This window comes from Melospiza georgiana, chromosome 12 (genome assembly GCF_028018845.1).
Source record: "Melospiza georgiana isolate bMelGeo1 chromosome 12, bMelGeo1.pri, whole genome shotgun sequence".
NCBI classification, from domain to species: domain Eukaryota; kingdom Metazoa; phylum Chordata; class Aves; order Passeriformes; family Passerellidae; genus Melospiza; species Melospiza georgiana.
In genome coordinates, this window is record NC_080441.1 from 17015146 (window position 1) to 17032676 (window position 17531).

Consider the following 17531-nt stretch of genomic DNA (forward strand, 5'->3'; position numbering starts at 1 on the left):
GAAATAATTCAGTTCTAAAGCAAGATTTGGAAGGCAGGCAGTGTTTCCTTTTAATGTAAGGAAACATGGAGATTTGCTCAGATAATAGTTCAATGAATAAAACTTGCAGTTTTATATGGAAGTCTCATGTGGAATCCCACATGAGCAAGACATTTGACTTAAAACATATTTTTAAAAAATGGTTTAAAGGAATAGAAATAGGGCAAACTAACTATTTTATGCTAAGCTCAGAATTTTAACCATGACAGGAAAACAATTTTGGTGTTGACTCAGGCTCAATGTAAAAAGCTGTGGGGTTTAGAATACCTGATCTTCCAAAAGTGTAACAGAAAAGTTTAGCAAATTACTGTAACTCCTACTAAAACCTACACAAAACCCCAAGATTTAAATATCTATTTCTATGCAGAGATGGAAGTTAGGGGATAAAAGTAAGCTGAATCACTAAAGCTAATCACTAAATGTGATTTAGAGCACAGGCCTGCATCCTATTTCCAGTAAAATTCAGACACCTGACAGTTTATCTGTATTTAACATAGGCTGAAGTTAATGTAATTTTTAACACAATTGCACAATCTATTTCTTATTCATTCTTTTCACTGAAAAAAGACTCTCAATAATACTGCAATACAGTCTATATGAAACTCCCATCTATTTCCATCAGCTGCATTTATAGAATTGACTTTGCTACTTTACCCTTGTGTGCTTTTTCAAATTCAAAAGGTTTTTGAAGGGCCTCTTTTCAGGCCAGTTGTTAATGAATTTTATGTAAAATCACAAACTGTGAACAAGAATTTTTAAATAATTTCAAATAACATAGCCATGGTATTTAAAGGTACAGCAGCATGTAGCTATGAGGCTGATCTTGTCACAGGATGGATCCTCTATTGTTCCTTATCTATAAATCAGGTGAAAGCAATACAATGGAGGAAATCCATGAATATAACTAGTGAAAAAGAAGTTTTTTAAGAACACCAGATTAAAAATGCAGTGCCTTTCTCCTGTGTGTGGGGCAGGAGCCCAGCAGGGCCAGGGGTACCTGCTGCATGCGGAGAGATTCCAGCTCCCTCTCCAGCCGGGTGCGCAGCCGGTGCTCCAGCTGCTCCCTCTTCTCACACGCTGCCTGCAGCTGAACCAAGGCCTGCTGCATCTTCTCCACCTTCTCAACATAGACCTGCTTCTTCTTCAGCTGAAACAAAGCAGGAAAAGGCAGCATAAACAATGGGAATGAGTGAGTGAACTTCAGGCTTTGCTGGGAAGAAAATGTCCAGGTGACTTCCAGCACCTGAAGGGAGCCCACAGGAAAGATGGAGAGAGATAGGACAAGGGGGATGGCTTCATATGATCAGGGGGATGTTGGGAGGAATTCTCCCCTGTGAGGGTGGGCAGAGGTGCTGTTGCTGCCCCTGGATCCCTGGAAGTGCCCAAGGCCAGGCTGGACAGGGTTTGGAGCGGCCTGGGTTAGTGGAAGGTGTCCCTATGACAGAGGGTTGGAATTGGATGATCTTAAAGGTCCCTTCCAGCTCAAACCATTCCATGATTCGTGACAGATTCCATGCTGTCAATGGGTCTGGGACAGTGGAAGGTGTCCCTATGGCAGAGGGCTGGAATTGGATCATCTTGAAGGTCCCTTCCAGCCCAAACCATTCCATGGTTCATGACAGATTCCATGCTGTCTGTGGGCCCTGGCCTCCTGCTCTGGCCTGGCCACTCAGGATGTTCCAGCTCTGTCCCAGCTCTGCTCTCCTGCTGGGTGTTTTTGTCCTTTTTGTCCTCAGTGACCCCATGGTAACGAGGGGGAAACAGAAGAAATTATCTATGGCAAATGTTTGAGAGCAGCAATGGACTAGAAAGGGCACCAGGGACTGAAACAGAGTTTGAGTGACTTGACACACGTTTCCAAGGAAACTGCAGCAGTGTTTAGAGCTGATCCCCAAGCTGGGAACACTCTCAGTGCAGAATTGAAAATTGCTGGCAGCATTTTCAGAAACTGAATCAAAATTTGTAGCATCCTATTGCTTTCCAATCACAAGAAGATAATAGGATCAAAGCACACACCAGCCATGGCCCAAGCTCTCCCCATGGCAGGTTTATCCCATCAGTATGGCCATTCTTCTTGGCCTGAGAGGTCCTGCTCTGTATCTGCCACTGCCCTTCCATCCTCCTCCACTGCTCGTCCTGCAAACCAAGCTGCCACCCTGCCTCACAAGAAGCAACAAAAAGTACTACACTGAGCCCCCAGTAACTGTCTTAGCAAGATTAATCCACAGTTCACACAGATTAAAAACTAAAACATTACTTAAAAATAAAATACAATATATCCAGGGCCCGGTTCTATTCAAATATAGGGAATACTGCACACCTGTAGGCATTATTTTCTGTTTAGGAAAAGATTAAACAATTGCAATTAGCTGGCCCTGTGCAGCAAATCTGGGGCACTGCTTTTGTAGCTCTGATTGTCATAAACCCTGAAATACAAAAATAGCAGGAAGAAGGCAACTTTTCCCAACAGTCAGAGCCAGAGCTCTAGACAAGCACCACAATGCAAAACACAGACTCCCTTATGTGAGTTCAAAGAGCTGCTCTACAGCTTGATGGAAGAAAAGTCCACTGAGGGATATTAAAGACAAAAGACACCACTTTTGGCTCAGGAAGTCCTTCTTGGAAGCGGAAAGTATTCTGGGAAAGTATCAGGGCTGGCTGGCCCCATGCTGCCAGTGCTCCCCAGGAATCTGCTCTCAGCCTCAGCACACACAGGATACTTTGATCTGAACAACACGAGCTCTTCTTACATCACACCTTTGCTCCAAAAAGGTCTTATCATTTGTTCCTTAAAAAATTTTGCCTTTTCTCACTCCTGTTCCTTCAGGCAATGCAAGGAGCAGAGACAGAAAAATCTCCCAGCAATATTAATCTCAGACATAGTATTCTTTTCTCCTCTCCATAAAGTCAGCAGGCATCTAATCTCACAGCGTGAATGTTGCTGCCTTAGAGGATTTTTCCCAAACAAGAATTTTTATTATAAAGTTACAACAAACAGTGAGCAATCCAGCCAAAGGACTTCTCACCAGTGCATGTACAGTAGAAAGGTATTTTTATTCTTTGATTGCTCAAGATTTCAAGCTTGTTTGGAATGGGAGGGATGAGAACATTTAAATGTAACTTAATAGTCGACTGCTGCTCTGCAGAAAATCAATGAATGTGTTATACTTAATAAATCTTTTAATTCCAGATCATAGTACTTGATAACACCAATTCAGAGTTTGTCAGACTCCACTGAAGTGTGCATTAATGCACCAGGTTTAAACTTAGATTAAGAGCAGCTCAGAGTAGCCAAAAGTGATAAATACAGGGTCAGATAGAACCCAGATATGGAGAGCACTCAGTATCTTGGGTTTTGACCTGGACGAGAGTGAGGAACAACTCGATAAACTCACTAGCAGTGAAATACCACACATTGAGCTGAAAAATAATCCCTTCAAAACCAGCTCTCCTACCTCTCTCTTCTTTATAAAGTTAAGGATGAGGTGCTGGACATTTGGTCTCATTACTTACTACCAAGCATTTCAATTCCTGAGCAGTTTTTTAACACACAGGTAAAATCCTGCAAAAGCAGCAACCAACAACTTTTTACAGTTTCGCAATTAACAAACCTGAGTATGCATATGTGTGGATTAACACTCTGGCCTGCATTCAAAGAATACCAAGAGCCCAGCCAAAAAGCAGAATTAGGACACAGAAATTCCACTGAAACATCCACTTTGAAGGTTCTCCCATCAGCCAAACCTGCAGGTGAAAAGTTGCAACACAAGGTGTTGCCCAAGCTCCCAGCACTGCCTGCACACGCCTGGCTCGGGCACCAGCCCCAGAGTACAGGCACAGCTTGTTCAGTGGCTTTGCAGAAACACAACGTTTTTTTTATCCCTTCATAAGATGCACTTCATCTTCCAGCATCAGGAAGAATTAGGAATGTTGGAAGATTTAGGGCTGGTGTGTGTATTCTTTTCAACAGCTTAAAACTGGAATTAATTCACAAATTCTTCAAATGATTTTCTGGTTTTTGGAACCCAGGCGTTCAGTAAGCTTTAAAGGCACGGGATGTCTCCAGACAACTCAATTTTCCTGATATCTTTTGTCAGAATTATCCTTTCTCTATAAGATAATCTCATTTCATGCACTTGCTGCCCTCAGTTAAGTCACTGCATATTCTGGCACTCTCATTCATTTCCAGCTCTGCCACTCTGCTGCTGCAAGTATTTGTGAGAAAAATTTACTTTTCTGTGCACCAGGATTCTCCAGAAGTGCTAGAAGGGAAATCTTAATTTATACATTTTTGGTTTTCACCTCTCTGAGTGGATCTAACTCTCACTGTAAAGAGGATCAGGAATGATTCTTCCAAGCACAGAGGGATTTCATTACCAGAAATCAAGAGTATGATCTTGTTTTCCTAAGACAGGGATTGGAAACAATTTCCTGAGTATTGCCAAGGTGCTGAAGACATAACTAAGATGGGAAGAAGGAAAAAAGGCAGCGAGCTGAGACTTGTTCTTGGTCATTTGCCATGGATTCCCCACCCTCCCTCTCCCAGCAAAGAACCAAAATTGGCTGCTCAGTGCCAAGGGCCACAGCAACATCCACCAGGGCAGGGATGGCATCAAAGGACACAGGAATTCTCTCCTCTGCATCAGGCCTTGCAGAGAACACGTGCTCCAGATAAGAGCTCATTCCTGAAGCTTTACAAGGATGCAGTCACACCCTTTGGGATGTAATTTTAAATAAATTTGACAAGATAGTAATTTTCCTTTTGATGGTACAGCATTTAACTAAGAAGCAAGCTCATGTTCACTTAATGTATCATAACTGCTTTGCCTCCAAGGGTGCTCTGAAAATGCAGAGCATTTTGCTAATGAGAGTATCTTTATTTTAACACCTATTTACGATGTAAGATCTCAAATAACCTCAGTGCATGTCTGGAAGCACAGCAGGATGACTGTATCCACTCCCAGCATTTCCTACAGCACAATTTCAATAATGTCCTTATCATCTCCAGGTCAGTCTCTGACTGCTTTGGAAAATGTCCTAACCAAGCATCAGAGGTCAGGCTGTAATTCTAACTAAACCAATGTAAACAGGAGCAGCCACTCTCCAGCTGCCATTTACTACAAAGTTTATGTAAATTCTGTACCAGGACTCAGGACAAGAAAAATAAAGATGACCATGACTGACCTGGGCTCTGCAGAAATCCAGGGCACAAAGAGCAAAGCAAGGCAGGGAATATCCCAGAAAGATTCCCTGGCTGCCTGATCAAGTATTTCCAGCTTCATTTAACTTCCCCTCTCCCTTGGCATGTACCTGCATGGTCTAAAATCAGTGGCCAAAAACAAGTTTTCCTCTCAGAAATGGGGGATATTTGATTATTACTACAACTGCCTAGCAGAAAATGATTTAACAACATTCTAAAAGCCAAACACTGTTCCTCATTTATTTAGGCTTTTACAAACCATGCAATGCCTTTCAGGGATCCCAGCTCCTTGCAGAGGCTCTGAGGAGTGCACAGAGGTTCATGGAAAGGGAGCTGGGGCACACAGGAATGAGGAATCTTCAGTCAAGGCACAAAGGAGGCTGTAACATCCTCCAACTGGAGCTGCCTGTGTAGGGCAAACACAGCCCTGGACACAGCAGGTGAGGGGGAAGGATCTTCTTTGAGGAAAGAGATTCATTGCTTCCAGATGAGTTACTCAGCAAAGATTTTTTTTTTTTTCTGGGGAAGAAGAGAAGACTTCCTGCACTGATTCAGAACTCTCCCAGGCATTTTGTCAAACCCAGCCATTACCCTCTTCATCTTGGACAGCTCCTATTTCAGCAAATTGGTAACACTCATCAGCATCTGCTTGTCTCCCACCCACTATTTCTGATGTCTTCAAAGTCCTTTGTTTAATATATTCAGGGTGTTTTCATAACATTTCTGGGTTTATCCTAAAGCTGAATACATTCAGATGCAGCTGAAAATGTGTTTCCCCACAAGAATTTGCCAGCTATGGCAGAAATGTAGTTAAAAAAAAAAAAAAAAGAAAGTTAAAAAAAAAAAAAAAAGAAAAAGAAAAAGCCAGCAAGCACGTTTACATCACCTCACCCTCTTGCAGTTGGAATATATTCCTCTAGGATGTCTTTGAACCCTCAGTTTGTTTGAATTCAGGCCCAACAAGGCGCCAGTGGCCTCAGCAAGAATTCCTGCTGAAACAATTTGGTAACACTATCCCGTGCTAAGGGAACAGTGTCTGTGGCATGGCAATGTCACAATGTCGTCGCCCGTTTGTTTGTGTTTGTGTTAAAATAAAGTTCTGACTCTCAAAGCCACTGCTGGAAAATCACTAACAGGCAGAACATGTGAGACAGTGGCATGGCAATAAAAAGGCAGCTCTGTCACAAGAATGCAGGTCATTAGAGGGAAGCAGTTTCAGGGAAAACAGGGAGGTTTCTCTCCTAGGCACCCAATCCATCCAAGAGTGACAAGCCATCCAAAACTTGTCCCTTTTAGAAGAAACTCTCTCCTGAAAGGATTATTAGGTAGCTCTCAGAGTCTATGTGAAACAAAGCTGTGGAGACCAGGAATATCTTTTTATAGTGACTAGAAAAAACTTGAGCAGGCATCAAGCAGACAGCTCTCCTTTGGGTCTCCTCCTTACAAGCCAGGGCTCTGTTCTGAAAGTATCTCAGGCACAGCATAAAAAGTACAAGAGATGTCATTGGAAATGTATTTTTGCATTTCCCCCCAGACAGAACCCTCAGTGTTATCAGAAATAGAGCATTTTTTCTCTGCACAACAGCAGAGTGAGAAATGAACACATTATCTCAGCTGGTATCTGCTCAATTTGGAATTGTGATGGCTGAAAGATCTATGAACTTTTAAACAAAAAGATATTTCATTCAAACTTGTCCCCTGCTTTATCCCCCAGTTTCTACCCATTAGAGAGGTGGTCTGTCTCCTCTCCCCACTGCAAGGTGTGTGTCTGAGGATGGCAAAGAGCAGATATTTTTATCTTCCTGATGCTTGTCATTATTCTTCAAAGCTGTCTCCTTGAGGCACTTGGTAAAAAAGTGATTTGTAAAGCAGTGGAGCAAAGGAGTACAAGTTACACTACTATCAAAAACCCACAAACTTTTGTTAAGTTGAAATGTGGTCTTCCATGGTATAAATTAAATAGGGTAAGCAGAAATGACCAATTTGAGGGGGAAAAAAAAGTAAAACCAGTAGCACTTGCAGCCTCTGCACTCAGCAGTTGTGGTTAGATAAAGTATTTGGCACCAAACTCCCTCCTGCAACATTCCAAGTCTAGTAAGGACTGGCAGCAAGTCAGCATTTCCTCAGAGTCAGGTGGGTCAGGATGGTCCTTTCTGCAAAGCCAGCAGTTCTGGCCCTGGCCCAAAGCTAAGCCCAGCTTAGCTGCTCCATCTGCTGCAGGCTCAAGGTGGATGAGAGCACACGGGGTTAAATCCTGTGGGAGAAACCACAACCCTGCTGCCATCCCACCTGAGACCCTCACAAATGCTCCAAAATGAGAATTTTTCATTGCTTTAGCTCCAAATATTAACACTAACTCTTTCTGACTGTGATATACATTTTAAAGCCAACTTTCATTTTACCTCAAATATGTTCAATTTATGTCAAATTACATGTATTACATTACATGTATTACATGTAATGAAAATAATCTGAAGTTTTGATTTCAGAAACCACAGACCAATACTTCACTAGAAACAATTTTAGTAAGCTGCTGATTTATGCAAAACTGTGGAACATTTACTAAAGGGAAGAACAAATATAGAGAAGTGAAAATAGGGGTTAATAACTGTGTATCTTTATGGAGAGTAGAGAAGTAGTAAAGTTTAAATATTATATATAAAACATATACATACTTAGCAATTCTGTTCGTAGACACATTTAAGTTTGCTTTAAATATTTATGAACACTCACCCTATTTTGCACTTTGCAGAAATAAACCCCACACTATCAAAAACTTTAATGGCAGCTTGTTCTAAATTTGAAGAGCCATTTCACCCCTGCTAACAGGAGAAGCATTCTGTGAATGTCTACTTTTGCATCCAACTGCTTCACACTGCACTTCAGTATCTCCAAGATCATTCCTTTCTCCATCACATTGAACATCCCATTATCTCTCCTTTTTTTTAACTTGGATGCTGAAATCCAGTATATATAAAAACCCTCAAAGCTCCACAGGTGTAGACAAGTGTCAACATTTTACAGATTTTGTCCAGACTGGCAATTCAAGCCAAGGGTTTTGAAAAGAATCTAAAGCTCCAATTCCAATGCAACATTTAAATTCAGTTACAGTCATATATTGCTTATAGCTCTCCCTAGAATGGAAATATTCATTTATAAAGGATCTGGTGCACACAAGGCAAGGTTACTCTGCTTAATAGGAAGTCAAAATGGAAAGGGTAAAAAGAAAAGGTGAAAACTTACATTACAGGAGGCAACACCTGAAATATGCATCCCCCCTCAGGCCCTGAGCCAGAGTAGCTGCCAAACCTGAGCCTAAGAAACTCCACCCTCTGCTGCAGGACCAGTTTGGAAATTCCTGACACTTACAGGGACTAGTCACTCAGATTAACTTGGACAGAATAAAGAAATAATCCACTAATGGTTCATATCTCTTGGCCACTGAATGCCACTAACTCAGAATGGTGTTCCCAGCCTTTTCTAAAGGTGCCCTGAGCTCTGAGTAGCTCCTTGGCTGCCTTTGGGAATTACCAAAGAGCCTGGGGATTGGAGAACTTTCCACAGTTCAACACTAATGAGGCAACAAATACGTTCTAATCCTAAGTATTTCATTAAAAAGTGATTTGGGAAACCTGCAAAAGTGACTCTTTAGCATTTGTTTCCCCTTATTCTCTCTCACCTCTAGGAAAAAGCAGAGTTAATTCCTGCTCCCTCACTGAGACACTTCCATATTTATCTACAGCAGGAAGGGTGGCACTTCCTGCACACCCTGGGATTGGAGCAAAGGTTGGATGCCTGTGACCACAAGCCCTCATGCAGATCATTTCACCCTGGATCAGCCTGTGTGTGCTTTTTAAGCTATCATACAATTTAGCCCAGAGTGACTTACCTATTTCACTATTCTACCTAGGCAGAAATACTCTGCCACAGCACTGAACCCAATTCTTCTACTGAAACAAGAGCAGTCTTTGGAAAATAAAACATACATTTATTACCCCTCAAGGCTTCAATTTTGCATTGAGGGAGCCAAAAAGAGTGCCTACACAGAGGTTCAGCCCAGCCAAGTGCTGTGTGTGCTGGCCCAGCTATCAGAGCACCTCATCCACGCTGACTCCAAGCATTTTCCAGGGAAACCACAAGGATGTCCCATGTCCTTGGAGTTAGTGACCCATCAGACTTTTACATAAGGTGCTGAAATTTGAATGAAAGCTAAAGAGCTCCAATACATTGCAGAATCAATGAGAGAATAGTTTGAGAGCTAAAGAGAGCCATGGCAGATGTAAATTATCCTATAACCTAATGCTCCCTGTCCCCTGAGTGAGTGCAAGTCAGACATGGCAGGCTAAAAGAGGTTATGACAGCAGATAAACCCACAAGAACATCCTGAATGAGCAGAGCAGCTCCAGGGCAGATCCAGAGGGACTGAGGGAAGGCTTCCATGAAGAGATTGAAAGAATGACAAAAATTAAGGATGGCAGGGAGAGACACAGGAAGATTCAAGGGAGGGCTATTGAGGCAAATCCAGAGCTCAGAGAAGAGCAGGCTAAAACTCAGAAATGAGCTACACCTGCACCTGGGAGAGGAGGATATTCACTTAGTATTTGATCATTCCTCCTCTGTTGGCACAATGGGATCCTGAAGGGAGAGAGAACTAAAAGCAGACAAGGGGAGGGTTTGAGGAATGTCTCTGAAAGCAGCAAAATTCAGGTGGGCATAGGCACAGTGCCCAGCTGAGTGCTGGTAGCCAGGGAGATGGCAGGGTTGGAGAACAAATCTGCAGTGAGGAAGTGTGCTTGGCCAGGAGATTTCCTCCTGAGACTGTCCATGGAGGAAGAGTAGGAGTAAAGGAAGCAGAGGCTGGAGTGGGAAATGGGGCCTTTGAGAGGAGAGGAGAAGGCAGGAGAGGAAAGGACGGACACCGTGACGCAGAAGGGACAAAGGTGAGAGCCATGATGGCAGGGACAAGGCTGCAAAAGAAACTGCTGTGAAAGCTGCCCAGCTGAGCAGCTCAAATGTATTATCCCCTCTTGGGAGGAAAGGCAGAGAAAACAACTAAGGTCATGCCCGGCTTATTACAAATGCTGGGCACACACGGGGATCTGCACTGTCCCCACACCTGGCAAAGGGACAAGCCACATTCATCTGATATTACTTGAAAGTCCATCCAGATCTGAATTTCTGCCAAGTTTAGCAGGCTTCCAGGGCTGAGATTCCACTTCCAGCCCATTTTTACAAGTTGAAACAAAAAAAAAAAAAAAAAAAAAACAAAATATGGCTGCTTAGACAAAAGCATTTCCAAGGAAATAGAGATTTGTGGCTTATCTGTTTAGCCAGTCAACACAAAGCTAAACTGACAGAAACAGCTTTGAAGAAAGCAGATTTCCTTATAACTTCCACAAGACAAAGTCATTCCCACAGCCACTTTTGCTGGCACACAAGCTACCCTGACTCCTCTTTCTCAGCTTTCTTACCTCCTCCTCCAGTTTCACCACCTTGGCCTGAGCGTTGTTCAGGGCCTGGTCTCGGATCTCGATGTGTCTCCGCTGGTCCTCGTTGGTGGAGCGGGCAGCAGCCAGCTCTATTTCCAGTTTCTCTTTTTCCCTCTGTGTTTCCTTGTCTGTGGATAAAAAAGTGATAGTTACCAATGCACAGCACTTGTCTCTGTCCAGTTTTCAGGAGCCTTTCACTCCAGAGGTGAAGGGAAGATTGCAATGGGACTTCTCAGAAGAAAGAGAATGCAAATCTAGTGCTAAGAGGGAAAAGAAAAGGACATGGCTTTCAAGGAAGAGAAGGACCTGTAATCCTGAAAAACAAGTATGGTACCTTCAAGCAACAATGTGCCACAAAGATAGTGAGAAGGAACAGAAGGTGCATCACTCAGTACAGTTACTCAGGTAATTTGCTGTGATTATACAGATGGTTAGTGAAACTTGGCACTTCCTCACCTCTGAGCTTTCAGCAGTGGAAAACAAACTGAGTAATTTTAATATCTCAGGCTGGGGAGAGAGATAGCAGACTGGTGTTCCTGAAAAACTTGTGTTCCTTTTTTCCACACTGACCCCCCAAACTGGAAGGGGGTTCTGTCCTTTCTCAGGGCAATATCTTCAGAGGAGGTATCTTCAGAAAACAAATCAGCAGTAAGAACTGCTCAGTCCTCCTCTACTGCCTGTAAAATTGACCCCCTGGGCCCGAAGTGAGGCACATACATCTGTTCTGTCCCTTCCCAGAGCAGACCTGCCACCCCAAACACAGCAGCTCATCCTTTTCTGCTGCTCTCCAGGAAGAGCTGGAGCAGCAATGCTGAGTGTTGCAGGAACAGGGCACTGCCTTCATAAAAACATAGATAGGATAAAAATAATTGGAGACTGGAGAAATTATCACAAAGGGTGTAAGGCAAAGCCACAACACAGAGCTGATGTCCTCTGTGTATGTTGCCATTCCCAGCTCAAACCAACCAGCTCCAAAGATAACATTAACCCACTTGCTGCATACACAACCACAGAATACTCCCTGGAGTGATCTACACCCAGCACTGATGACACCAGAGAAACTGCATTCCAGAAACCAATATCCCACGACAAAGGAATGAGGACAAGGAGTGGAAGGCTTGAAAAACAGGAACGAGGTGCTGGGTGTTAGGACAGACTGCATATGGAGCACACAGGCCCATTTGTGCAAGCATGTGCATAACTATATTTACAGGACCACAATTACTCCCTTTCTTCTGCCAGCAAAGAGCCAGGAGCAAAGCTTTAGCAACACAGAGGAGCTCAAGATTCCCTTCTGCCAGGGAATCAACACAGCCCACACACAGGTTGCAAAACAAACCTGTCCACCAACAGCACCCAGAGCTCTGCAGAGCAAACCCAGGGCCAGCCCAGGACATAAGGACAAATGTCATCACATGATGGGGTTTTTTTTTGCCCATCTTTTCCCAGCATTTCTCCTCCACCCAGGAATGAGCTGCTGCCAGTGTGAGCACATTGCACTGTACTGCAGAGACTGAGCTGCATTGAGACAGGGTGGCATTGTGCCAGCAGGTATCAGTCAGTGCTACCAGGCTGTTTGTTAATCTGGAAATGCTTGCAGGGAGGCTTTTGGAGGTTTTGTTGCACACTTTTCTCCAAAGGACAACTGCTTCACTTGACAAGTGCCTGCAGCACCCCCAGAAATGCTGGGACTGATTAAATGCAGGACTGTGGCTTCCATGTTCATCCAAAAGGAGAGGCCCCACAGCTTTGACCTCCCCAGTTTCTGGGTGCACCTATGAACCTCAGTGTCCACCAGCAGAAGGAGAGACTAAACTCCCAGACTTCCCATTACCACCAGGAGTTTGGAATTCACATCCTGCCAGCCATTTGCTTGCAAGGCAAACCACAAGGAATAAGCTAAAGATGACACAAGAGAGGGACACCAGAATCTGTCAGGGTAGCTGCTGTGTCTATTACACCACAGAAAAACTCTGTTTTGCAATTTTATTGTACTACCTTTTTATATAACAATTGGAGAAAAGTGAGCATTGTCAGAAGGGTGGAGCACACTGTGGGATGAGAGAAAAGTTGGCCCGACGCCGTCAGCCTCAAGACATTTCAGAACAAAGGAAAAGCAGCACTTCACACCCGTCATTTTGGTTTGCCTTGTGATAAATCCACTGCTGTGGACACAATTCCTGACCCTCACCCAGCCCAGCAGACTGCAGGAGTGTTCATCATCTCCTTTATTTTTGCTCAACAGGATAGGGCAGTGGCAAATTAAAGAGGAAGGAGATAGAGACCTAGCAGGCTCCTCTCCTGCTGGCCTTAACTCATGCCAGGACTCCTGCTGGCTTGGGAAGGTTTCATTTCAAAGCTTTCAAGGAATAAAATAGATGGATAAAATATGTAAATTATGGGGCAAACACTAATTTTATGGTTTAACTGAAAATTACCTATGCTCCAATATCTCTAATAAATCCCATCAGATGGACTTCAGATACTGACAGAAAAGGAATTCTTGGATCCCTCCTCCCTTCTCCACTGCCAGCTTTGGGCTGCCACTGCCCTGATTTCTGTGCTGATCATTAACCTGCTGCACTGTCCTCCCAGGCAGGTGACTGGAGCTTTCCAGTGACCCACAAAGGCTGTGAAACTCACTTTGTGCAAAGAGCTGGGAGATGGTTTTCCGATTGTCTTCAGAGCCCTCAAACTCCTTCTCTGCCAGCTGCTTGTTGGCTGTCTCCATGCGTTCTGCAAAACAATTCAATACAAGCAAAAGGAATAATTAACAGCTTTAAGTTACATCTGCTCAGGGCATTCCTGATACTGGGGGAATGGATCTGCTAATTCTACAGCCTATGAGAAACTGGCACTCACTTTTGAAATGTTTTTAATTATGTCTTTAAGGAAATACACTCAATGAAACAAAAAAAGGTTAAAGTTCCAAAGAAATTATTTTAAACCTCTGTAACACAGAAGTTTATTTTTTCAATTTATGCCTTTATTTTTTCCACACAAATAAATCCCACCATGCAATTAAAAGATCTCTTATAACTCTCCACTAAATCTTAACAGGAGATTAAATTACTGTTGTCCAATTACCTTACTTGAGGGAATAGTGTAAAACCCTAAAAACAGCTTAACAGCTCTGCTGCTCCAAGCTGCTAAAAACTTGTATCAGTCTGTGAAAATTAGAATGAAATGTTTATGCTGTGTTTTATTATGAATAAGATTATTTAATGCAGGCCTTAGTGTACAGTACTGGGAAATGCATGGCTTTACTCCCTGGATGCAAAACAATTTCTGTGAGTCTTAGTAAAAGACATGAGGCAGTGAGAGCATGCAGGATAATCAGAAGCCTTTCTTAAAAAAATTAAACTTACAGTTTAAACAACTGTTTGTGTACCTTCAAAAATGTCAAATTGCAGATGATTTCCACCTTCCAAACTAATGTTTAAACTTTTCCCCCCAGTAAGGTCAAATACCACTCAACACCACTCTGCTGCCAGCCGTGGGGCTGCCTCAGCCTCTTAGCAAGAACCAGACACCAATAGCAGCTCACTCTGGAAAAGGAAGGGAGATCCAAAAAACCAGATGCCTACACTGATAAGGAATGACAAGACCTTCAGGAAGAACAGATACTCTGCAGTTTGTATGTCAGTGCAAAAAGGGTCACTGGACAGGAAATAAAATGAACGTGCCTGCTGTGGAATTAGGCAGTCAGCAAAACCTCTCTCCATTTGTGTAAACTGAACAAATTGTACAAATTGTCTCTGGGATATAAGACATGAGAGAATTCCAGGCTTGCATCTGGTTTATGGTATTTGGCTTATCACATGTTTCTTGTCAATGAGAAACAGGCTGAAAATGAAAGACTGCAGCCCTCTCCTAAACCTGTCTTTTCCATTCCTCCAGCAAGTGCTTAAAATCTCTGACTACTGAATGCACCTGAGTATCCTGTCATATTCCAGTCGTGTGAATTCTGCAGCAAAACTCTGTCCTGCCAAGTAAGCATAACAATAAAAACCCCCAGCACTGAAGAACAGAAGTTTTACTTCATTTACCTCTTAGATCCCTGTTGAAATCATGAAGCCTACGAATTTCTCCTTCCAGTTTGTTTCTCATGGCTTTTTCCAGGGCATCCCGCTTAGAGGATGATTTCTCCAGGTTTTTGTAGGCCTCTGAAACTTGCTGAATTTCTGTTTCCAGCTGCAGTGGAAGTGAAAACAAGCACTTATTTTTTTTCACTGACAAATTTCATAGTCTCAGACAGGAGATTACTTTGTCTCAAGTGTTCTTCATTGAGGGAAACCTACACTTACACACTAAGTAAAAGTCTCAGATCCATGATGAATCCCTCTATAGAAAGAATACCAGTGGCTGAATAATTTTGCAATAAAATATTCATTATCCTTCATTTAGGATATGTTTTATCCTTCAGTGTAAATCTTCTCTGATCATCCAGAGCAGGAGATTCTCTCCTAACTCTCCTTGCTGGGCATGATTTGCTAGGGAAGTGTGGATCCACACCATAGCAAACCCCATCAGCACTGTCTAAAGCAAGTGATCAACAGCGAGGTGGAGGGAAGTGCATTTGTATCCTTCTGTCATTATCAGGAAGCTGTCAAACAATTATCTCAAGTATTTCCTGGCCAGAAAAATTCCAAAAAAATACAACCAAATGAACCTATGTCCGTGGTAAGAGGTAACATGGGGAATAATGAGTGTGGAAAGCCACACTGGTCACCTGAACTCAAGGACAAGCAGCCACACATTTTTCTGGCCCAAACACAGTGCAAAGAGCACAGCAAGGCCCACAAAGTCCTAAATTGCTAAGGAGCATCAGCTTTTCCACAGCTGCAAGGCAAAAGCAAAGCTGACCTGCTGCCCAGCTTTAAACCACTGGTCATCAAGAAGTTATTTCTGTGAGGCAGCATGGAAATACCTCCACACATGCACATTAATGATGGGTCTCACTGGGGTATTTCCTTCTAAATGTCTTAGCATCATTTATTCCGCTTGTTCCACAAAGCCAAAGGTGGAAAATGGCTGGGTCCAAATCAAGACATTAAGTTTTCATGGAAATTGTGTGGTGTTGAGAGAGGGACAAAAGGAGTGTTAGTCCCAGTCCTGCAGTCCAAATGCCTTTAGTGCAGCCATAGCAGCACTGCTTGCCCTGCACACTGTGGTGCCAACCAGTTTGTAGCAATGTCCTCTGAGCCTCCTTGAGTGGCTGTGGTCTTGTGCCACGCCAAACAGGCCCTTCCTGCAGCTCTGAAATCTTTTAGGGAAAATGAAACCTGCTGCTATCATGGACAAGCCTTAACTTAGCCAAGCAGTCAGCCTCTTCAGCAGCTGAGGAGGATGTGCTTCTGAGCATGGTCAATGAACTGTTAGCAGAAAACTGAAGGCTTTGATTCCATCTTCTGCCAAAGTTAAGCTGCTGCCCAAAGGCACAGGACACAGACTAATCAATCTGCATACCAAAGACTCTAAAGTACCTCATCAATCCCTTCAGCACAGGAATCCAACACTTGCAGATTAAATGATTCAATTAGGGACTAGACCAGAGACAGGAGAATGCCTGAATTACACATCCACCCACCTTCTGCAGCCGGGCCACCTTCTCATAGCACCCATCCAGCTCCTGCCGCAGGGACCGGTTCTCCTCAGACAGGATTTCCACCATTTGCTGGGCCCTGGACACGATGGCAAAAGGATCCACTTGCACCTGCTGGTATGGAGAAGGGATCTGCTGGGCTCTCATGGAGTAGGAGTCTCCTTGCTGCTGCTGCTGGGGGCCCAGGAAGGGCTGGCACAGTCGGTACAGATCCCCCTGCTGCACTGGGTTGGACAGGAAAGGCTGCTGGGGCCGGGGCAGAACGCCAGGGTCGGCCTGGCTGGGAGTCAGAGGTTGCTGGTGCTGGGATGGGGACAGCCTAGAGGGTGGAGGAGACTGGAGCAAAGTCAAAGATCCCAGGGATGTCAAGGAAGAAGTTGGGCTGTGGTGGTGAGGTGGTCTCTGTTGTAACTGCAGCTGCACATCTGGGTTCTGCCTGGAAAACAGAGAGCACAGGCTCCATCACAGTCATGCACAGGAAGGTGCACAAAGCAGGGACAAGCTGTGTAGCTCCTGTGCACAGGTCTTCCCATACAAAAGGCTCAAGTGAGGCTTTCTTCCATTTAAAAAACATTTCAAAATCAAATCTTTAGCAGAAAATTTATTCTAAGGGCACAAAGGTGTTTCCTAGAAACTATTTTTTTTTACAGAAGTACTAAAAGAAAGTGCATCAACAACTACCGGCCAAAATTATTTTCATAACTTTTCTCCACACTTTGTGGATAAAACTGCTCAACTAAGGACTGCTAGGAACAGGCTCTTTTGTTCTGGCCTTAAATGTGCCATCTGTCATCAAGAAAACAATTCATTTTCTTCTGCAAGCCAGGATAGAGAGTTGAAAGCATTGGCTAAGCTTGATGCTACTATTCCAGCATCACCGATCTGAGCTTTCTGAAATATCAATCAATAAACTGCAGCCTGGCTAAATGAGACAAAAAAAGGATATGAAAACCAGCCAAAGAATCAGAAGCAGCATTTCATTCCACCCTGCCCTGTCCTATGCAGTAGGTGTGCTTACTGCTCCTAACAATAATTCTGCTGGCTATCAGAGACACATCTAACAATCTATAACCTGCCTGAGTCCACCACAGAACTAAATCCAAGCTACACCCTCTGACATTTCCCAGGCTCTGGAGATCCCCAGCTCAACTCCTGCTGCATCAGCCAAGTAAGAAATCTCCCTGAGAAGACTGTGTGG

General features: G+C 43.6%; 1 protein-coding gene across 2 annotated transcripts in view; it reads right to left on the reverse strand.

Moving 5' to 3' along the window:
- AMOT (angiomotin) overlaps positions 1–17531 on the reverse strand; it is a 60873-nt gene that overhangs the window by 10034 nt on the left and 33308 nt on the right. For both annotated transcript variants that reach the window (XM_058032666.1, XM_058032665.1), the window contains exons 4-8: positions 16319–16769; positions 14778–14922; positions 13372–13464; positions 10711–10856; positions 1037–1186 (exon numbers count right to left, since the gene is read on the reverse strand). In XM_058032666.1, coding sequence (XP_057888649.1) covers positions 1037–1186; positions 10711–10856; positions 13372–13464; positions 14778–14922; positions 16319–16769 — 985 coding nt within the window. The remainder of the gene's footprint in view (positions 1–1036; positions 1187–10710; positions 10857–13371; positions 13465–14777; positions 14923–16318; positions 16770–17531) is intronic.